Here is a 22,939-nt window from a genome sequence, read left to right as displayed (position 1 = left end):
AGTGGTACATTCGTAATCTGGTGAACTGGGTTCGCTCCTCCGTTCCTCCACTTGCAGCTGCTGGGTGACCTTGGGCTAGTCAGACTTCTCTGAAGTCTCTCAGCCCCACTCACGTCACAGAGGTTTGTTGTGGGGGAGGAAGGGAAAGGAGAATGTTAGCCACTTTGAGACTCCTTCGGGTAGTGATAAAGCGGAATATCAAATCCAAACTCTTCTTGAGAATTCATTTTGAAGTGGGTGGATATCAGACACCCCAGCCCAAAGGGTATGTGATGGCACCTCAGTGGCTTCTGTAGAGGCTTGTGGCATCTACTGGAAAACACAAAGGGCTGGATTCAAGGATGTCTGCTAGTGTAGTGGGACCCCATCTCCCCAAACCACGTGCCACCCCAAAATTGACACTGGAAGGTTAGGAGAACTAACACAGTAACAGGCAAAATGATAGCAAGCATTTTAAGCAGGTCTCAGATCTAGAAATAAATTGAATCTAACTATAATAGAACTGGGCACTGTCAACTTCCTATTCATAGTAAAACACTTTGAGTTAGGGTTTGTATCTGTTGTCCTTGCCAATTTGTTGCCTTGCTGGCTGTGACTTGGCTTGACAACTTCCATGTTGATTCTGCTTGCAAATGTGTTGACATTCACACCGTGACCCAGTTTCATGTATTTATCTTTCCAGAAATTCCCAGTAATTAATCCCCTTTCCCCCAAATGCTGATCTCAATTGAAGGTTACTGAGGAGCATATGATTGATCAGGCAAAAGACAGTAAAGCCAACCTAAGTGATTATTTTGGCAAGGTGACGTCAACCTTTATTTACTCCCCGCTCACATGAACACAATGGCAGTAAATCGCAGAATCAGATGTGATTGTAGGCAGACAACTAGAATTGTTTTAGTGGCTGAAGGCAGTCCAGAAGCACCAAACAGAACATGCAGTCAGTATCACCAGCATAAATCAGAATCTTTGCCTTTTCACAGCAACCCGATACATGCATTGCCACTGAACATGTCTTGTTCCCATGTTCTATCCTTGCCCCTCAAAATAAAATGTATTATTGCATTGTATTGCATTGTGGCCCTGAATGTCTACTCAGGCAAATCCCATTGATTAAGGAGATTTACTTTCAGGAAAATATATATAGGATCACAGCCACAATGTTTGTCAAAACAGGGGATAAACTCCAAATGTTGCAGCATTGAGGAATTTAAAGTCATATCATAGCCCCAGAACAATAAAGTTGTATTTATTCATTTGATTTCTATCTTAAAGACTCAAAAGTGGCTTTCAGTAGTTTTTCCTTGGTGCTAATATGCCTGCTCCCAAAAGGCTTTCCGGCTTAGGAAATCAAATGTTCTGTGGGATAAAAGAGGCCAAACTAAATGAAAATGATGCAGCAACAAGCAAGCCGTAGCACTGATACAAAAATATATCTAATGGACAGTGCTCTTGCCAGGAAACTACCTTCGAAATGCCTAGTTGTGCATTAAAAGAGCTGCTGCATAATTGATGGAGGTTGTTGTTGGTTTATATGGAGAACATCCCACAAGGCAACCCAGGTCCAGCGATGCTGCTCCTTCTCCCAAAAGCGATAATGGTGACTGTTTGAGAAGGTGCTGCAGACTAGGCTGGGTGGAAAGCAAAGCTCAGTTCCAGGTCTGACGATGATAGTTTCTCTGGAGCTCTGCCCAGGAGACAGGTGGATTTTAACTCACAGGCCCTGCAATGGGCTTCTTCTCCAACGGCAGCACCAAGAGTTTAGTGTTGACTGTTGGGAAACATGCTGCAGATTCTGGGTGGGGACCAGAACTGATTATCCGGATAATGATAACATTTCAACCTGAATGAGATTTTCTCTTTTTAATGCAAAACAAAGGCTAGTCTCCAAAGAGCTGCACAACTTATTTCACATGCCCAAAGGTTGGGTTTTTGTTTTTGTTTTGGAATTGTTTCTCAAAAAGGAGATCTCTGTACCCAAAGGCTACCCATTAAAAAATAAAATAAAGAATGAAGCATGTTTTTGAAAGCAGTTTGTAATGTGCCTTTAGTTCAAAGGAGAGAGAGTCAAAGGCCTACTTGAGTATGCCCGATCCTGTGTAAAAGAGTTTGTAGTACAGCTGCCAAATATAACTTATCCCACTGTTTTGCATGTTATCCAATTTAAATGAGTAAGTGAGCCTTTGGAAAGCATGTTTTGTTTTTATTAAACTACGCATGCTGGTACTGAGGAGCATATAAGTTAACGCCAAATTATGATGTTCCTTCAGTCTGTAATAATGTTTGCAACATGCTTCGCTTCCACTATCATTTGCAGCAATCTATGCTGCAGCTATTTAGCTCATTGTATATTGCTGCTGCCTCCAGAATGTTAACAAAGATCTGCACTGCAGATCAGTACAGAAGAACATCCTTGACTTGAAGGGCAAGGGAAATATAAAGCCAGATTTCAACAGATTGCATCAAATGCCTCACCAATATTTAGAGGGATATTTATAAACTAGCATCTCATTTTATTGAAGTAACTGGAAGGACGTTTATGTGTAGAAGATCCATGTATTCATTGCAGCATAATTTGGATTTGAATTTGGAAATGCAGGCCTACTGACTGTATTCATAATAAAAATGCTTTAAAACTGCTGGTGTTCATCAGATATGTCATTTTTTAAAAATCAGTGGTTTTTCTTTTTCTAGATAATCAGCTAGAGACTGAAGTCACAGATTTCTTTGAAGAAACCAAAGTTAAGTTTTCTGCACTCTCCGAAGAACTCTTATGGGAGTATATTCACAGTGGTGAGCCCATGTAAGCACAATAGTTGGGAGCGGATTTGAATGCAGACCTAATCACTATAGATGGCTTGTTGTGTGGGGAAAACCAGCTGTTTGTGTAGCACATGAAACAGAAAGGGAGTTTAGTCTGGGAATATGTAACATTGCATAAAATAATATGTTTGGTTTGTCATCTAGCAAGAGGGAGCGAGAACAGTTTTGGATTTTGAGGGTGAGGGCAGGAAAAAATTGGTAGCAGAATTCAAAGGCCTACTATATGTTAAAGAATGAATGTTGAAAACAGGATATATCAAAAACATTTGTTTAGTCTGCATCATAAATATAACACTGTTATCAAGACAACCAGTCTCTCTCTTGCCCTCCTTTTTTTATCCTGAGGAAAACTGGATTTGTGCCTTTGATGTTTCAGCTTTGCAGACATACTTTAGTTGTATGTGACAGTCATACAGGGGCATAGAACAAATTGCCAAAAACATAGGTTCCCCTGAAGAATAACCACATGTGGCCTGAAAATCAAAGTGAAGAGGAGCTTGCCCCTCCCATCCTTCCTAAATGTTACCCTGTGCATTATTAAACATGATTTGAACATCTAGGCCAGGGCTGGATCTTTTGGAGCCTGTAGGTATTATTATTACTATATTTATTTATTCCCTGCCTTTTTTCCTGACGGGACTCAAGGTGGCTTCTCTCTCTTGGGTTATTCTTCCACCAGTCACACACATACACATACTTTCTTTTTCTGTGGGGTTTGGGTGAAAGTCTCATCCAATAGAACTAAAAATGAGCCTGTTGAATTTACATGATTTTTCAAGGTCCCCGAAAAACCAACATCACATTAGATGATGATTTTTAAAAAACTACCTCGGGGCATACAAGATGCCCCATCCTGACTGTAGTTTCCCCCTCTGTATCAAAGGTCTCTGACTTTTTGGAGACATCACCGGGAACTGCTTTAGGAAGGCAGGGAGCTCAGAATTCCTAGTGCCTGTGAACACCTCACTTATGTTGGTATCTGTGTGCCATATCTAGGTGACTAAAAAAATGAGATGCAAATGGTTGCTAACTAAGCTTTGGTGTTGTTTAGTCATTTATTCGTGTCCAACTCTTCATGACCCCATGGACCAGAGCACGCCAGGCACTCCTGTCTTCCACTGCCTCCCGTAGTTTGGTCAAACTCATGCTGGTAGCTTCGAGAACACTATCCAACCATCTCTGTTGTCTCCTTCTCCTTGTGCTCTCAATCTTTCCCAGCATCAGGGTCTTTTCCAGGGAGTCTTCTCTTCTCATGAGGTGGCCAAAGTATTGGAGCCTCAGCTTCATGATCTGTCCTTCCAGTGAGCACTCAGGGCTGATTTCCTTAAGAATGGATAGGTTTGATCTTCTTGCAGTCCATGGGACTCTCAAGAGTCTCCTCCAGCACCATAATTCAAAAGCATCAATTCTTTGGCGATCAGCCTTCTTTATGGTCCAGCTCTCACTTCCATACATCACTACTGGGAAAACCATAGCTTTAACTATACGGACCTTTGTATTGCCATTTTTGCCAGTGGGAAATTCTGATTTTTTTTTAAGCGCTCAAACTAGCATGTTTTTAAATCTTTGTTGAGAGCATGTGACTGATCAGAATTGTGTCATTTGCATAGTAAATGCTAGGGATTTTTAGGGTGAACTTCAGTCTTGCAACCGAGAGAGATGTTTAGACTACAGATGTTCAGGCCTTGATCTTTCTGTGCAAATCAATAAGCAAATGCTGCCCTGGCACAGTGTTTGGGAGGGATTGGTGATGGATTTAGCTGATTCCCTTCCTGCCAGGATTTTGTGGCTTGCCCATAATTAAACTCGTGTGCTTTAGACAGGTCAAAAGTTCATGAGATCTCAAAATGAAACAGAAGTCAATCAGCCTTTAAACGGAATGACCCAAACCCTCTGGGTTTAGAAATCAGCCTCAGCATGGCACATTAGGGCCTTACAGTTCTGTCTACTTGATGAGAACAAAGGGGAAAAGTCTTTTGCAACAAGAATTTAGGCAAGCTTATGTGTTCTCCACAGCTGAATTTATTTTTAGATGACTGTGTACCATTTCTTCTCCTTTTGTGAGCAGTGGGAAAATCCAAAGGGCTTCCTGGATTTATTGCCTTCCATTAAGAGTAATGAAAGTGTGTACTGAAACTGATTTATCTACTCCTCTAGCTCATATCACCCCATCCGGCACAGATATAAAAATAGATGTCTGCTTATGTATGTAGATATGAAACAGAAATTGGGGGGTTCTTAACACAACATTCTTCCTTGAAGGAGAAAGAGAAACAAGCCACACCTGCTTATAGAACACTATGACTCTGCTCTTCTTAAGCAGTTAACATACCAGCTAACAGCAGCGTTACTTTGCTGAAGGTTCAGTGGCACCTTTAAGACATGTTGTTTAGATGCTACATTGGTCCTTGGGTTTTGCTGAGCCTGCTAGTCACTGAGCAGGGAATTAGAAGCATTATACACCAAATCCAGCATTTTGAATTGTGTCTAGGCGGCTATAAATAGCTGTGAAAACCCTATATACTATTACGCCACAGATGCATTCTTAATTAAGCCATTTGACTGTTTTCTGCATCTGGGCTCTTGAAGGCTCCATATAGTATTATGGGTTAGCAAAGAGTCATAATGAATGTCCTAGGTGCTCTTGTTGTCACAGAGTTGCTGAAGTTAACCAGGTGCAGAGCTGGTAGTAATAATAGTAGTAGTAGTAGTAGTAGTAGTAGTAGTAGTAGTAGTAGTAATAGTAGTAGTAATAGTAATACTATACCACCCATTTGACTGGGTTGTCCCAGCCACTCTAAGCAGCTTCCAGCAAAATATAAGAACACAATAAAATGTCAAATATCTAAAACCTCCCTATACAGGGATGACTTCAAAGGCCTTCTAAAAGTCATAAAGTTATTTGTCTCCTTGGCATCTGATGGGAAGGTGTTCCACAGGGAGGGCGCCACTACCAAGAAGGCCCTCTACCTGGTTCCCTGTAACCTCACTTCTTGCAATGAGCCAGAAGACCCTTGGAGCTGGACATCAGCGGGAGTGGAGACACTCCTCTAGGTATACAGGGCCGAAGCCGTTAGGGTTTTAAAGATCAGCACCAACACTTTGAATTGTGCTCAGAAACGTACTGGGAGTCAATGTAGATCCTTTAGGACTGAGGTTATATGGTCCTGGCGGCCGCTCCCAGTCACCAGTCTGGAAGCCGCATTCTATATTAGTTTTAGTTTTTGAGTCACCTTCAAAGGTAGCCCCACATAGAGTGCATTGCAGTAATCCAAGTAGGAGATAACCAGAGCATGTACCACTCTGGCAAGACAGCCGACGGGCAGGTAGGGTCTCAGCTGGCATACTAGATGGAGCTGGTAGACAGCTGCTGTGGACACAGAATTGACCTGCGTCTCCATGGGCAACTGTGAGTCCAAAATGCAACACTAGTTTACGAGTTCCAGAAGGCTTTAGACATGTTTTTCATAAATGGCTGCCCTTTATGCCCCCTGAACTGCTTTCGAACTCAAGGGAAGTGTCAAACAGTTTCATGGTTGGGTCAACTTCACAATGTAAATAGAAGACAAAAAATCCACTGAGCATAAACTCTTTATTTGGTTCTCTATATTTTCAGATTCTGGACAAAATATTTAGCTTTTGAAATACGTAATGCAGAATAATGTCTAGGTGAAACTAAGATACCCAATCCTTTTCCATCCAAGTGCTGCTTCAATTTATTTTTTTAACTTTCTCTCTAGGGACAAAGCTGGTGGCTATGGGATCCAGGCACTTGGGGGAATGTTAGTGGAATATGTTCACGGAGACTTCTTGAACGTGGTGGGGTTTCCTTTGAATCGCTTCTGCAAAAAGTTAGCAGAATTATATTATCCGCCCCCAAAGCACACTATCCATCACATAAAGCATGACTCTATCCCTTCAGTAGAGACTTTTGAGATTCTAAGTGATGGGGAATGTGACTCTTCAGATAACCACACACAGTTTGAAGGTGCTAAGAAGAGAAACGGTGGTGGAGTCCCCCACAGCCTGGAAAAGTGCATAAAGAGCAGTCATTCTTGCAAAACACCTGTGGAAAGTCAGAATGGAATAATAGAAAATGCAACGCAATTCCCATCTAAACTCACTCACCTTCTGGATGGCTTCAGAGCATCAAAGGTATCCCATCTTTTGTTCTTTTGTATATAGATCTGTAAAAAAAGTTTTTGTTAATTTTATGGAATGTGGCACCTGTGGGCTTGGGGAATGTGCCTGCATTAAAGGACAATAACCTGAGCTCCAGAGACCTTGAAATAAGCAGGTTTTATTCTGTTTGTACAGGTTTGTCCATTATGATACAATGATTTTTTAGTGAACAAGAGTATGTTTACAGCTGCAATTCTTTATATGCTGGTTCTTACATTTCTTAGTGGCTCAAATACTTGGTCAAGGGTAAATAAGAGTTCTTTTGTGAAGATCTGAAAGCAGCCTGAGATGTTTGTAAATACCACTACAAAACTCTCCCTCTGTTGCTGCAAATGGGAGGTGGCTGTTGACACGACATAGACTCAGTGCCCTAACTCATCATTGCTACACCCAGACCCACACCTCTTCTCTCTTCTCCATTCTCCTACCCTACCTGGAACTGCAATGAAGTAAATTGAAGCTGGTCATTAATTTTTAAGAAAAAGTTGAAATTATCACTTCTCTCCGCTTGGCTGTTAGGCAAACCATCATATATTGCCCAAGTCTATTGCTGCAAGTCTCAGATTCAATCCACTGCTTATCCAGAATCGGATGGAAGGTGATGTGAAAGATTTTTGCCTGAAGTCCCGAGCCCCTGCCAATCAGAATAGACAATTCTGGACAGATAGAAAAAAATTGTCTGACCTAGTTATACCAGGCAGCTTTGGTACAGAATGAAAAACCAATTGGCATCTACTGACTCACTGACAACTGCTACATAGTTAAAAATGCCTTTATAGACCTCTTGTTTCCCTTTTAAAATATATCTAGATTCTTCTGTTGTGAATGCTTGGTAACTACACATTTTTTTGGATACCCTTAGTATTCAGCAAGGTACTGACAGAAGTGACAGTGAAAGAAAAATCAGTAAACAGTTCCACATATTCTTGTTTTCAAGTGACTACTGTTTGTCTCCCATAATCTCTTGCATGTCGTGATCAGTAACAAATTTCAGCAGCTGAACTTCCATCCAAAATAGTGTAGCCCAAAGTGGGGCTGGAGCAGCTAACCCAGGCATTGATGTGACTTAGTAGCTTATGGATTGCCTTGATTAGTTTTTCTTTTAGTAATCAATGTACATTTCATGTCCGCAGGCTTTGTTTGTGGCATCTAAGCTGAAAGTATTTGATATTCTGAAAGATAAGGGCACCTTGACAGCTATGGAAGCTGCTAATAAACTTAAAACCTCGGTGTGTGGCACAGAAAGATTACTTGATGCCTGTACTTCTCTTGGCCTATTGGACAAGAACCATCTAGGTGAGCCTTCTTCTCTAAGATAGTTGGGGGTGGGGAACAAAAAGGAACTTGTAGCAGGACCTTAATGCAGTTGGATTGTTGGCTAGACTATAGGCATATGTAACGGAGAAGAACAAAAAAGTGTGTCTAGAGAAATGAGTCAAATATGATTTCCTGATTAACTTAGCACAGCCTTAGAAAAAGCAACACTTTAGGGCAAACTATTCTGGTGTCTGCGACTCCCTTTTTTATTTTTAAGGGGTTGTATTTCCTACCCTAGTGCTCAAAATATTTTGGACCAACACTTTGGTCACTGTGGGTAGAAGTGCCTGTCTGTCCCTGGGACACTTCCCATGCTTCCACTTGCACACTACTGCACTCAGGTTGAACTTTGTCATTTGAAAACAATGCATTTTTAGGGCTGCAGTGTCATTTTCTTAACATCACATTGCATCTTTCAGTGGCAAGGAAATGTGCAAACTGATTATAAGAAGCAATTATAATATTGGGTTTAATTAAATTCTTTACTGAGCTGTGCCGATCTGTGGAAATCAACTGAGCTGTGAAACACTTGCAGCTGGTTAGGTTTAGCTTAATGAATTGAAAAAAGAGACACTAAGGAAAAATAATACGGATCTTGCAAAATTCTCTGTCTTCAAAGGTTACAGCAATACAGATATGGCAAATTTATATCTAGCATCAGATGGCGAATGTTCACTTCATGACTACGTTCTCTACTGTAATGACCACACATGGCCTCTGTATAAACATTTGGAGTTGGCAGTCAAAGAGGGGACTCCGCTGAACCAAATATTTGAGAAGAAAGCAGAAGATTGTATTCAGGTAGTATAGAATCCACACATTCTTTATATAGAGCTTTGGTTTAAAACATTACATGCTTTGGAGATGGTCACTACTGGGCAAGTTTAACTTTCATTTTTTGATTGTGAGCTGCCACAGTATGCCCAGAAATTAATTTTGTGAAGAGTTGGGTGCCTATAATGCAACTGGGGTCCCTGTTGTGCTGGAAAATTTCTTTGAGCCAGCTGAGCCATCCATAAGAAGAAAAGGGAAGGTGGCAATTTTTGTCAAGTCCCTCTTCCCATTCAGCTCTCCTCACCACCTGCCCTGATGTATGCTCTCCCAAACCTCCAGAGCAGATGCTCAGGGGATGTGCAGGGAACTGTAGCAGGAACGGCAGAACTTTGAAGATCACCTCGACCCATTTCACCTACAGAAGACTACTGAATTAAATAGCTTTCTGTCAGAGGAGGCACACAAATTGGATACAGTCTACAGACCAATTACACAAAATATTCAGATACAGATAGGTAGCCGTGTTGGTCTGCCATAGTCAAAACAAAAAAAATTCCTTCCAGTAGCACCTTAAAGACCAACTAAGTCAGTTCTTGGTATGAGCTTTCGTGTGCATGCACACTTCTTCAGATACCTGATACTTCTTCAGGTATCTGAAGAAGTGTGCATGCACACGAAAGCTCATACCAAGAACTGACTTAGTTGGTCTTTAAGGTGCTACTGGAAAATATTCAGAGTTAACCAAAGTATTATATATATATTATTAGATTACATTGCTACACATTTTAATACTGGCAGCCAACAAATGGGCTCTTCTCACCCCACCCCTCGCCTGGTATAGTACCATAAGGGCTGGTATATGTTAATTTGCTAATGCAAAAAAAGTTTCTATCTATTAATAGAAAACTGCCAAAAAATAATCCCAAAGTCCTGTTTGAATTATCACTCTTAAATTGTGAAGGAAACTCACTTTTGTGGTTATATTAAGAAGAATAAAAATAAATATGACGTTTCTCTTTTGTGTAGTGTGGCTATGGGTATTTCTTTTTTAGGATGAAAAAGCAGGTAGTTTTCAAGGTGTGTTTTTTAACACCTCTGCATATGTTCTGTTTATATCCTAATTCTTTTGAATGAGTCTAGAAACTTTGGTCTGCTCTGTTTTTAAGGATTTCTGTTGCCAAACTACAGAGGCGAAGCAACGTTTTATGAGTGCCATGCACAGCATTTCCAAGCTAACAGCAAGAGATGTAGCCGTGGCTTTTGACCTTTCACAGTTCAGAGCTGCATGTGATTTGGGAGGTAGGCATTCCAACATCTGGGTGCATTGATGGAAAATTTCATTATAATTCCTGTTGTCATTGAATATGTAATTCTCTATTATTCGTTTCCTCTTGGGTATCCTTCCTTATAACTTTGGTCCAATTATAAGTGTTGAACTTCAAAGAGAATCTGTGAAATAGATAAGAAAACTCTCTTTGTTTTATTGTGGGTGTAGTTAAGCCTGTTCATGGTTCACTTAGGTAAATTTTAAATGCAGACTTAATGGTGGAATATCAAAGTATATATGAAGCTACTGAGATGGAAATGCAGCTATTACTTTCTAGAATTAACAGCAAATGCATAGCAGCTTGGAACAGCTCAGTGTTGGGAGTACCGGTACTTTTTTTGTTTTCAGAGAGAGTGGTTAAGATCTTTCTTGGAAAATCTTACAGCCTGACAGCCACTATAAGCAAATCTCAGTGGTTAAGGATGTTATGATCCATACAACCAGCTTAAATGCATTTTCTCACTTCTAAAAGAATATATGTGAAAGCATCTTGCAAGTTTTATAATTAGGCAGATTTTAATAGCTGCTGCTGGGTAAGCACTGAGTGCTAATATCATCAGAAGTAAGTTTTAACTAAATACAGGAGCTATTGTGATATTTTGCTCTCTTCAGGTTGCACTGGAGCTTTAGCTTATGAGCTGGTCCATATCTACCCAGAGATGAAAGTCACAGTATTTGACCTTCCAGAAATCATCACGAGTGTCTCCAGCTGTCAGCCTTCAAGACAAAACCCAGCTCAGGTTTCCTTCATGTCAGGTAAACATACCTCTTAGGTGCAGTGTGTATAGAATCTTGGCATATGTGGATACAAATGAGGCTTATCACAAGGCAAAGTTTATATGCTGAGTCATCTTTGCTTCCTTGAATACTCAGTTTCTTGTGAAAGTATTATTGGTAAAGAATATATGTGATGAACATTTGTGTTAAAGGGCTGCTTATAACAAAGAGGGTGATATTCAACCAAGTTTAACTCAGAGTAGGTCCACTAAAATTAATGAACATGACTGTTAGATCTGTTTCAAAAACTGACTTGATATTTGGGGTATTGATAAGGCTGCTGAGATGAGGATTTGTTCATTCGTTTTAGAATTGATGAAAATGCATTTTTCAAACAGGTGACTTTTTCAAAGATGATCTTCCAAAAGGAGACCTTTATATACTTTCACGAGTTCTACATGACTGTTCAGAGGAGAAGATTTCCATACTCTTTAGCAAAATATATGCTGTTTGCAAGCCAGGTAAGATTTGACTGCTCTTTCCCCCTTTCCTTTGTATTAGTATATCATGAAATAAATTTATTTTAGCAAATAATAATAATAATAATAATAATAATTTATTATTTGTACCCCGCCCATCTGGCTGGGTTTCCCTAGCCACTCTGGGCGGCTTCCAACAAAGATTAAAAATACATTAAATACTAGTGAAAAGGGTCATTTCCCCAAAGACTGTGCTGTGCAAAATTAAATATTATAAGACAGTGTAAGGTTGCTATTATATGTGGCCACCTCTTTTCTGTGTTTTCCCCTATAATGTTTAACTCCACACAGAGTTTCTGGGGAGAATTGTCCTTTTCACTGTAAAATTGCAGTAAGTAACGTATCAAAGGACAATTGCAAACATGTAAAAGTTGAATATTAGCTCTTAAGAACTAATAACACCCTTCTAAAGGCAGTTTTGATTAGAGCTTCACAGAATAGTTTTAAAGTATGTCCTTGACATATCTTAAGTTGCAGTCCTGTGCACACTTACCTGCAAATGAAACCAGTAGGACTTCTGTTAAACACGCCTAATTTTGTGTGTTAAATATTTTGTCTTCTCAAAAAAACAAAAAGTGGAGTGATTATGATGCAGGGAGATCACTTGCTTTCTCCCCCACCTAAAAAAGGGGGGGTATATCTAGACATGGTGATGTAGACTCCAGAGCTGGAAAGGAGACAAGTACAGCCAGTAATTAAAGCAGGTTTTTACTGCCCTGCCACAGTGTGGTGAATGAAGGAATGAATGCGATAATGAAGCCTTATATCGCTGGCACTTTATTATTTTTAAATTCCAACATTAAAGACACTGGAGTGGTACATTACAAAGCAGTCGGTCTCTTGAATCAAGAACAATATATTTAAAACTAAATCTTCATGTAAAAGAAAAAAGTTAGGGACAGTGATGCGTACCTTCAAAGTGCCTACAGCACTTCAGATAGCAATGTAAATTTTGAGGAATGTAAATTGAAAGCACTCCCCCCCCCCCCGCCACCCACAACAATTAAACAGCTGTAGGGAGTCAGGATTTTCCCACACTAGGGGTCCAGGTAAAAATTTAGGAGTGGGATGAAGCTGCTATTGGCGCAGGGGTAAGGGTTGAATTCCCTACACACATACACATACATACATGCAGCAATCCCAGTCCTGGTGAGACTCTTTCCTGCAGCAGTTGCTCTTTTTGGTTCAAACTGCACACTTCTAGTATAGCTATACAAACACCTCTAGTCAGATAAAGCAACTTTAGGAAAAGAAACAAATCTCCTGACTCTTAATAAAATAAAATAAAAACCTTCCTGTAGAGCAAGAGAAGACAAAATGCTAACTTGAAGTTAGAAATTTGTAACTAAACGATGTTGTTGCTTTCTTTCTTTCCTTTAAATGCAGGCAGTGCTTTGCTGGTAGCAGAAATTGTGCTGGATGAGAAACGAACAAGCCCTGCTAGAGCTGTCCTGCAGTCCCTTAGTATGACGGAAGGCAAACAAAGAAGTGGCTTGGAGTATAAACAGTTATTGGAGAAACACGGATTCACCAATGTGCAGATTAAGATAACAGGAAACCTGCTAGATGCAATTTTGTGTTTTAAGAAAACATCTACCCATTAAATTAGATGGAGCAAGTAATTTGATTTACTGCCACCACCAGCTGGAATTAGTATAGATGTTTCTGTTTTGGGGTTGCACTAATGGTTGTCATGTTACAGTTTGAACTGTGCATAAAAGCTTGTCCTACTTTTCTTGATTAAAACAGTATTATGAAAATCCAGTGACCTATTTTTTTCCCTGTCTGGGAAATGCATTGCTTGCTCCTTTATATAATTGATGGCAATTTAGTTTCGAATACATGCTTATTTTTTCTTACCATGTGCCCCTTGCAACCACGCTTTAAAACTCAGGAAACATCAAGGCAACAAGAGAGAACAAACTGTGCATAAAGCTACAGTTCCACTAACTTCAGCGGGACTACTATGTAGTTTCTCATGCAATCTGTACAGCAGTTTTTGAAAGGGATAGGCGTGCATTCAGGGCTGTATCAGATATTGTCTGTCTGTGCAAGGTTAAATGTGGCACAGAAGAAGAATCCAATACAACAGTAGCACTAGTGGAAACTTGTTGCCCAACAGATTGTTAAATCTATTGTGCAACAAAGTTGCCAACAACCAGATCACACATTCTCTTGTGCAGCAGTGTTTCACTAGTGCAGTGTTTCTCAAACTTGGGCTCCCCAATCGTTGTTGGACTACAACTCCCACCATCCCTTGCTAGCTGGACCAATGGTCAAGTATGATGGGAGTTGTAGTCCAACAACAGCTAGGGACCCAAACTTGAACAGGTATAAGTGACTTAGCAATTCGCTGTGAACATCCATGCCAGGTTTAGTGGGCATGTAAGAGAAACTACATCCATATTTGGAGTGGGTCAGCATGGAATAAAACTTCATACCATAAAATATCCCACTCCATTTCAGTAATGGCATCAAAATGTGGAGGTGGAGGTGGGTGATTAGGGCCTGATCCAGAATAATTTAGTTAAATAACACTTCAAGAAAAGACATGAATACATAACTCTTTGATTTTTTAAAAAATGTCTTTTCAGAGAACTTGAAATGAATTCAATCAAATGTTCTCAGTGCAGTATTCCTTCCCAGTTCTCTGTCCTAGGAAGCTGTATAGAGAAATTACCATTTTTATTTAAAACTATAGGTATAAATTGCTTTCTAGATGTGCCAAAACAACTTGTGACTAGTTCTATTGTTTCATTGGTTTCAAAATATGATTATATACAGTTTACTTTGCTACAATTGACTGGACTGGAGTTTTTTAGGGGAGGCATGCAAGGTTTTTCTTTGACCTCTGGTTTACCTCCTGAACCATGCTATACAATGGTTCAGAATACTGTCTCCTCTCAGCTGATAAAAGGAGGGAAGAGAGCTACTCAAAGCTCACTATAGTAACTTTCCAAAGACTATCAGCAGGTGAGTAACAGATTTTTATTTTCTTGAGCTAATCTTGAAACCATAAATACAAAGCATTACCAAAGTTCCTTCATACAACATGCAATGTGCAGAGCAAAGGTCTCCCTGATGAATCAAACAAGGAACACTTTATATTGTAACCATTTAATATGCATTTCAACTATAGAAAATTTCTCCCGAAAAGTTTTTGGGTTTTTTTTACATTGTGTTTCCTCTCTGTGCGCCCTCATATTCCACATGCAACTTATATATCCAGAATGTCTAGTGGTACTTGTTTATTTGTCTATTTGTCAAAAACTTAGTTCTTATTCCTTTTAAGCTTGGAAAATTTCATTTTAGATATCTTTGAACAATCAGTGTGTTAATGATTTAAGTTCCAAAAATGATTTATTACCATATATTTGCATAACCATTTCTGAAATAAAAAATGAGCCTCCTGATATTTTTACTATTAATACAAAAGGAGTCTCTTTCGTTCTTTGAAAAGCACTATGCAAATTAGTGAAGCTATAAATTATCACTGTTTACAATTAGCCTATTTTTTAATTTCCTCCTTCTTTTGAAATCACTTAATCATTTCGCTGTTAGTGCTAAGTAACAGTCGAAGTATCAATTCAAAGTATCAATTCAAAACAAATCAACAGTTTTTGATAAATTGTTTTTACCTAGGCAAGTTTACTCAGAAGGCCCATTGAGTTAAATGAGATGTTTTCTTGGTAACTGTAGCTTTCAAATAAAAAGGTTGTTTAGTAGTTTGGCTGCAATCCTGTGTTATTTTCTAGTTATGAAGTCCCATAAAACCAAGGGTACTTCTGAATAAATAAGGGTTTTACAAAAATTTGTGAAAGAAAGCTAACAAGTGAAAATGATAAAGCTTAAGCCAAGCCCACCTGCTGATGAAAATAAAGTGTATGTGCTTAATTAAAAATAGTAAAAGAGAATTTAATATTGCGTGAAACTTTGAACCATCCCAGCTTGTGGGGTGGAATCACAGCTCAGTAAAGCAGTAACTGTCAATGTGAATGTGTACATATTTTAATATGAAAAAACAGAGTTGCAGCATCTTAAAGTCTACAAAGACGCATGCCATGACAATAAATCGATTAGTCTTCTAGCTGTGCCTCCAGACTCCCTTGTTTTGGCTGCTACAGACTAACAGGCTGGTCCTCGGGAATATACTGTATAAGGATACATTACATACAAAAGGGAAATATCCAAAGACTTGCAACAATATATATGAAAGTGCAGTGTTTCATAAGTGATAACACTTTCATAAGTGATAAATCTTTCTACTCTTCTCTGTCATGTCCTGTTGAAACAGAAGCTGTCAGGCCTCAGCACTGTTTGCAGTGTAATATTAATAGTATGGGACGATAATCTAAAACGGATGTAATATACGGATAGACTCTACAAAGCAATTAAACTGCAATACTGTCAATGCACAACGGAGTCTACTAACATTAGGGATTTCAGAGTGCTTTCCTGTTAATGCGTTTAGAACCCATTTCAACTCTGCTCGTTCAGGCCACAGGATGAAGTTACCTCCAATCCAGGTTAAAAGAGTCCTGATAAAATAACCCACGATAACCAACAGGGTGAATTGCTGGCACAGCAAGCCCAATGCGGAATCTTTTCCCGGCCCAACGCACATCGGGGACACAAGTCCCGGCGAGTTCAATGGGATTGACCTCATGAATTTATACCTCGGGGCATAGCGGGGATCAGGCCCGAGTCAACATGAGCCGGGCCTGACTTCGTGCCAACTCACTGACATAACGGCCCATGCAGCCCACGCTTCCGCTCCCCGCAGCAAAGCACTTGGAGCGCTCACACGTGCACTTTACACGGGAGTACGTCCGCTGCAACTCCCCCTCGAGCCACAACGGGGATATAGCTCTGACGAGGACCGCAGGCCAGTCATAACACCCACCGGGGTCCGCCATTCCAATTTAATAAAGAATAATAATAATAATAAATTCACTCAACAGCTCTTCATGGGCGGGTTTCCTGGGCAAAGGAAGCGCGTCAGGAGGCCGCCTCTTCCTCCGCCGGCGTCTGCGAGGCCGCGGATCCCTCCTCCTTGCGGCTGCCCCGCCAATGGAGCCCGGCGGGCGGAGCCTCTTGAGCCGGCCATTTAGCTCACGAGCCGGGCTGGCCCTTCCCTTTTCGGCGGCCTGAGTTGCGACAGTGCCCGTGGTCTCTCGCCTCGCAGCCCCTTTCCCCGCACACTCGCCGCTACCAAGCACCACCATCACCGCCATGGCAGACCAGGCCCTCTCCTTCGCCAAGGACTTCTTGGCAGGCGGCGTGGCGGCAGCCATCAGCAAGACGGCCGTGGCGCCCATCGAGCGGGTCAAGCTGCTGCTGCAGGTCAGGCCTCCTCGCGGGGCGCTTTTATTTGTGGGAGGGGGGTCTGAAAGAGGGGGCAGGGCTGGGAATGAGGCGTTTGGAATGCGCGGCCCGGACCCCCCACTGCGCTGTTTTATTTTATTTTTATACGCATTCATGTGTGCATGTTTGTGAGGAACTACTTATGCCCTCGAAAGGCTGCCCGTGACGACGGCTGCGGCAAGGACAAGAGAGGCGCTCGCCCCGTGTGTGTGTGTGCGCGCGCGCATGGCTGCCGTTAGGCCGGTTCCGCTGTAGAAAGTTCGTTGGCGGCAGTTTGAATGCGCGCGGCGCTGTTCCCCTCCTCTTTCCCCCCCCCCCAACCAACACGCAGATGAAAGGGTTCTCTCCTCATGCGCGGGGGGGGGGCGCCCGCTTCATTCCCTATGCCCCCCCCTTTTTGTGTAGCGGTGTACTTAAGATGTAGAGGGCGGGAACGCACTGAGAGGTCGAAGGAAGCTGCCGCCGCCATCTTCTTCTGCGGCGACGTGTCGGTGATTGGTGCGACGGCGGCGTAGGGCGTCCGCGCCGATTGGATGCCGCCGGCCTCCCGCCTCCGCTCTTGCTCTCGTATCGCGAGGCTTCGTCGGGTGACCCCTGCGGAGCGCGCGAGGTCACCGCCGCCTGTGCTGCAGTTCGGCCTAAGCCCAAGCCCCTCCCCTCGGGCCGCAGCCGGGCGGATGCGTGACTGAGGCGGGGCGGGCTGTGAGACTCCCTATGCGGGCAGGCAGGGCAGGCCTCGCGCTGCAGAGCGTCACATACCGCGCGACCTTTTCCAGACTACTTCCGCCATGTACATACAAAGGGCATAACTTTCTCCTTTTAAATGGGGAGGCCGTCCAGAGCATCCGGCTGGCACGAAGAAGGGCATGAATTTAATGCTAAACCTCGGCATTGCCCGAAATCCACTGCCCGCCGTTGTAGACGGTTGACCCAGTGGCAGACTTTATTTTCCCCCCCTTTCTATTTATTGCATGTATATTTATATTTATATGTGAGGTAGGTTAGGCTGAGAGGTAGTAACTGGCCTCAAGGTCACCCAGTCAACTTTCTAGCAGAGCGAGGAGTTGAAGTCTGGTCTTCCAGGTCCTTGTCTGACACTTTAACTGCTACGCCACACTGCCACTGACTTGGTATAAGGTGTGTTCTGCATCTACAGCCTACGCTACAAGTATGGGCAAAAACCATGAAAGGACAAGGCGGAAGAGAATGTTCTTTGGTAGCTTCAGAACCTGTGATGAGCAGTACAATCCCATGCACATTTGTTTTAAAAAGTCGACCCCACTGAGTTCCTTGGGTCTTTACTCTGAGGTAACTGCATACAGCAGGGATGGAGAACCTGCCGCCTGCCACACGTCCCCATTTGGCCCACAAAGCTGTTTGGGGGCAAGCTATACCCACCTGCTGTGCATCTGATGTCAGGTGTGGGGAAGTTAAAGGTGGGGCTTTGCCAAACGGCTTTGTAGGCCCTGCCAGTTAGCAGTGCCTGGAATTCCTCCATTATACAGAGATTCCTAAGCACTCAACAACCAGCTGGTACTCAGAGACACATGGGAACCATTATGATGTTAGATGATTGACAATGGGGTTGAACCACACAAAATTGACCCATGAGTGGGAGAGTAAAGGATCTGGCCTACCAGACCAAAAAGATTCTCTACCACTGATGTACAGAATGGTAATAAAAGCTGTCAGTTTTATGAGTGTTTCTACATGGAAGCAAAAGTACACTAATTCCTTAGTTTAGAAATATAAACATTTCTTTAAATAAAAATCCCACAGTTAGCAATGAGGAATGGCTGTAGTTCTACTGGTTTAACTTTAGAAATTAAGTTGCAATAATGAGCAATCCCTGCTCATTAGTTTAATTTTTACAGTAAGCTGATATTTTCACAGTCTACTTGTGACTTTAACAAGACTCATTGGAAGATTAACTAGATAGTGAGCTAATAAGAGCATTTCTAAACTGCCAATTCATAGAAAATATGAGGGGAAATTAAACTCATTAGAGAACAAATAACCAACACTAAATCAAATTAATTCTCTAGAAACACTTGTTGAAACAAATATTTTCAGCGATGACAACATAGCCAGAATTGTAGGTGTCTATCTGATTTCAATAGGAATGGTGTTCCAAAGTACTGATGTCACTATACTAAAGCATACTTTGAGTAGAAAGTCAATTTTGTTCCTTTAATGACTTAATTGGATTAAATTATTCTATCCAATTTTCTCTAGCTCCCATTGTGACTTCAGATATTTGAAATGTATACTTCAGACTGAACCTGAAAGAATAAAGCTTATTTGGAACCATACAATTTCTCATTTAGAGTAACTGTGAACATTTTTTTCTTGCAGGTACAACATGCAAGTCAACAGATTGCTGCTGATAAGCAGTACAAAGGAATCATTGATTGTGTTGTCCGCATTCCTAAAGAGCAAGGAATGCTGTCCTTTTGGCGTGGGAATTTTGCCAATGTCATCAGATATTTCCCAACTCAGGCGCTCAATTTTGCCTTCAAGGATAAGTATAAGCAAGTATTCTTAGGTGGAGTAGACAAGCACACACAGTTCTGGAGATATTTTGCTGGTAACCTGGCCTCTGGTGGTGCAGCTGGAGCAACCTCCCTCTGCTTTGTCTATCCTTTGGATTTTGCAAGAACCCGACTGGCTGCTGATGTTGGAAAAGCTGGCGCTGAAAGAGAATTCAAAGGCCTGGGGGACTGCCTAGTCAAAATCTTCAGGTCTGATGGTCTGCGAGGCTTATATCAAGGGTTCAATGTCTCTGTCCAGGGAATAATCATCTATAGAGCTGCCTACTTTGGGATCTATGACACAGCAAAAGGTAAACGTGATGGTCAGGCTGATACTGACAAGCACCATGTCGGGTGTTTCTGAATAGCACCATGTAACTATTGAGATGTGCCTAGTAGCACTAGTAAAACTGATAAATTCATTTGCTATACTATCCACATAGAGGCGGGGGGAGGGAGCTAAACCACAGAACGTGTTGGTTTACAAAGCCACACAGATTATCTAGGGAAGAAAACTCCATGTGAATCAGTTTGACAAAATTAACTAGCTTTAAATAGGCATTAGGCTGTGTGTCACTAATTGGTTCTATACTCAATGATGGAAACGTCTCTTGGAATGCAGGGAGTGGAACCTTGGGCAGTCACGGTTGAAGAGGGTTATGAAAGAGACTAGGAGGGAAAAGATCAAAGGCCAGGGGTTGAAATGTTACTTATACTAAAGGGAAAGTTGTTAAAGCTAAAGTGGTTACATTAACTCTTCCTATAATTTTAACTGTAACCAAGTATGTAAATTACCCAAGGCTGTTCATTTAGGGCAGAGGACTAGAGCTTAAATTTAACTGCCGTAATCCCAAAACTCATATAATTGAGATGGATTTTAGTGGTGATTCTGTATTTAGATGTTCTGGATTTTTGTTAATTAAATAAAAAAGTGTTGACACCTGAATGGAGTATCTTTCCAGTATCACATAGCTCACTGTCTACCAGAGAGATGACAGGGAGGAGCATATTTTAAAAACAAAACAAGACTTTACTAAAAGAACTGAGGTTGCCTGATCAGAGGTGGAGTTTAAAAATAGCAAAACATTAAAATGTAGGTCATAACTAGCAGTCAGTGAATTCCCCTATATGGATTCACTCCCTGAGTAAAAGAGGTTACTGTCCATTTGGACGCAAGCAGACTAGAACTTCAGATTTGACCACACATATTAGCTGCAGTGTTAGTCACAAGGCATTATACACCTTCTCTACTAACTAGATATTGAGAAAAGGCACCATCAGTTGTGTGTTAATGGCTGAATCATAAAACAGAGGTAAACAGAGTTGCCTGTAATATGATCTTCTATATTGACCAGGAAGGCAAAATTCAACAGTTGAGCATTATTTCATGATACACCATAAAGTGCTCCAAAATACATATTCAAATGTTGTGTAATGGTAAACAGAACCTTTCTTCAGTTTTCAAAATGATGCAGAAGTTCTTTTTTTTCATTATAGGTATGCTCCCAGATCCTAGAAACACTCACATTTTTATAAGCTGGATGATTGCACAATCAGTGACTGCAGTAGCTGGTGTGGTTTCCTATCCATTTGATACAGTGCGACGTCGAATGATGATGCAGTCTGGACGTAAAGCAGGTAAGCAGCACATAAAAATAAGCCAATTTTACATTAAGCACCAGCCTGATAGTCCTGTGCTGCAAGGAATTTTATGCAGATGTTTGCTTGAAATTGAATGCAAACCTAGTGAGCAGGCTAACAGAGGAGAGAGCAGAGTGCTAGATCTCTTCTGCATTTCCAACATTGAAATCACTGGGTTGCTGCAAGAAGGTCAGAACTCTCCATCTTTCTGCCAGGAGTCCTGCCAAGACTTTAACAGGGTAATAAGTAATGTTTATGAGCTATGTGGCTTTTAATTATTTTTGGTGGCAGATGTGAGCACTTTTGTGGTTAGCGGAATGTAATACCACACTCTCTTGAATTTGCTGTTCTGGGGGTTCTCCCAACCCCCTAGAGCTGATTTGGGAGAGGTGCAGGGGGAAGAGAGAGGGGAAAGCTCCCATTGCGCTAATGGAAGTGATTTCTCTAGCTTCCACTAGCACACTAGGTTAGGTTTATCTGGCACTGTGTCTCAAATTTGTTTCTGTTCTAGTAAGCTTGTGCTTCAGACACCATATATATAGACTTCACATTCATTCTACATAAGTAGTTAATATTTAACTCCTGTTAATACTCATTGTAATTTAGTTCTTCTTGGGTCACAAGATGAGACTGTCCTCATATAAGCATTGTAAAATCGGCTTAGTAATAACAACTGGGATCCTTCTACCCTACACCCACCCCCAATAAAAGCAGTATATTTTCTAGTTTCAGAGTAATATTTGAAGAACAACTTTCTGTGCATAAGTTCTAACAGTGTGTTAGCTCAGTACTGCTTTTACATTTCTCTGGACAGAAATTAACATGATAGTCCTGCTGTCCTTGAAACATTTTATTAAATTTATATACTGCCCTTCATCAAAAGATCTCAGGGTGGTTCACAGAATCAATGCTTCAAATAATAAACTTATTTTTCCTACAGCTGACATCATGTACTCTGGAACAATTGACTGTTGGAAGAAGATTGCAAGAGATGAAGGTGGAAAGGCTTTCTTCAAGGGTGCATGGTCTAATGTTCTTCGAGGCATGGGTGGTGCTTTTGTGCTTGTGTTGTATGATGAGTTCAAGAAAGTCATCTAAAAAAACCCTTACTAGAATTGTAAGTTAAATTGACAGATCATGTAGAATAACTTGCCATTATGGACCATTGATCTTTGAAAAATTCCTGTGTGGAGTCTTATTTATCGGGGCCAGATTGTGTTTAAGTAGGGCTAGAAACTGCCTTCAGTGAACTGATAACACTTTGAGATACCATTATTCCGGCATTGAAACTGACAACTCAGCTTATTGAGTTTGTCTATTTTTGGTGATAATCGTAGTGCTAGCAGTTCTGGGTCCAAGGCAGCTGAACTTCACTGAAGAGCAGCCTGAAGTTTCAAGTCCTATCTTAGAGGACCATAAAATCATGTTTTGAGAAGTATTCATTTAACAAATCATGTTTTTTCCACTTGTACTTAAGCACTATGTACTGTTTGCACAGCTGAACATCTAGCATTTGTGTTCTCAGAATTGAGGCATTCTGTGAAATAATAAACAAAATTAACTCTGATGTATTGAATTTACTGTTATAACTTCATGTTCGGGGTCATGCCTGCTGTGCAGTATGGTACTTCTACCAGCTTCAGATAGGGGAGGGAACACAGATGAAAAATTAAATTGGTGCAGCAGGATTTTGTAGAGGAGTGGGCCTAGCTGAGGGGTGGGTA

The 22,939-nt window shown here is 41.2% G+C and overlaps 2 protein-coding genes and 1 long non-coding RNA gene across 4 annotated transcripts in view; 2 read left to right on the top strand and 1 right to left on the bottom strand.

The window, feature by feature from the left end:
* ASMTL (acetylserotonin O-methyltransferase like) overlaps positions 1–15,766 on the top strand; it is a 21,135-nt gene extending 5,369 nt beyond the window's left edge. Inside the window, exons 6-14 of one of the 2 annotated variants that reach the window (XR_014563103.1) lie at positions 2,695–2,803; positions 6,564–6,978; positions 8,139–8,301; positions 8,942–9,123; positions 10,263–10,395; positions 11,036–11,179; positions 11,539–11,661; positions 13,066–13,908; positions 13,972–15,766. Coding sequence is in view for 1 of the 2 variants with exons in the window: in XM_083734375.1 (XP_083590501.1) it covers positions 2,695–2,803; positions 6,564–6,978; positions 8,139–8,301; positions 8,942–9,123; positions 10,263–10,395; positions 11,036–11,179; positions 11,539–11,661; positions 13,066–13,283 (1,487 nt within the window). In the remaining variant the exon portion in view is untranslated. Of the gene's footprint in view, positions 1–2,694; positions 2,804–6,563; positions 6,979–8,138; positions 8,302–8,941; positions 9,124–10,262; positions 10,396–11,035; positions 11,180–11,538; positions 11,662–13,065 lie in introns of both variants that reach the window. The other variant, XM_083734375.1, reaches the window with a different exon arrangement.
* Positions 6,551–16,729, bottom strand: LOC310842531. Its single transcript, XR_014563154.1, has 3 exons — positions 16,639–16,729; positions 6,952–7,010; positions 6,551–6,665 (listed from the first exon to the last, which is right to left on the bottom strand). It is a non-coding gene; the product is annotated as an uncharacterized lncRNA (long non-coding RNA).
* On the top strand, positions 16,697–22,782 carry SLC25A6 (solute carrier family 25 member 6). Its single transcript, XM_083734573.1, has 4 exons — positions 16,697–17,022; positions 19,399–19,885; positions 21,072–21,212; positions 22,156–22,782. Exons 1-4 carry the CDS (start codon positions 16,912–16,914, stop codon positions 22,311–22,313), a joined length of 897 nt encoding a protein of 298 aa, XP_083590699.1. The 5' UTR covers positions 16,697–16,911; the 3' UTR covers positions 22,314–22,782.
* Positions 22,783–22,939: the final 157 nt, after the last annotated feature.

Source organism: Podarcis gaigeae (genome assembly GCF_964106915.1).
Source record: "Podarcis gaigeae genome assembly, chromosome: 4".
Lineage (NCBI taxonomy): Eukaryota > Metazoa > Chordata > Lepidosauria > Squamata > Lacertidae > Podarcis > Podarcis gaigeae.
The sequence above is the reverse complement of the archived record's forward strand: the minus strand, read 5'-3'. Positions and strand labels throughout refer to the sequence as shown.

Coding starts and splice junctions, on each gene's coding strand:
- SLC25A6 (XM_083734573.1), top strand. CDS start 16,912: ATGGCAGACCAGGCCCTCTCCTTCGCCAAGGACTTCTTGGCAGGCGGC. Junction 17,023..19,398: donor GGGTCAAGCTGCTGCTGCAG/GTCAGGCCTCCT, acceptor TTTTTCTTGCAG/GTACAACATGCAAGTCAACA. Junction 19,886..21,071: donor GATCTATGACACAGCAAAAG/GTAAACGTGATG, acceptor TTTTCATTATAG/GTATGCTCCCAGATCCTAGA.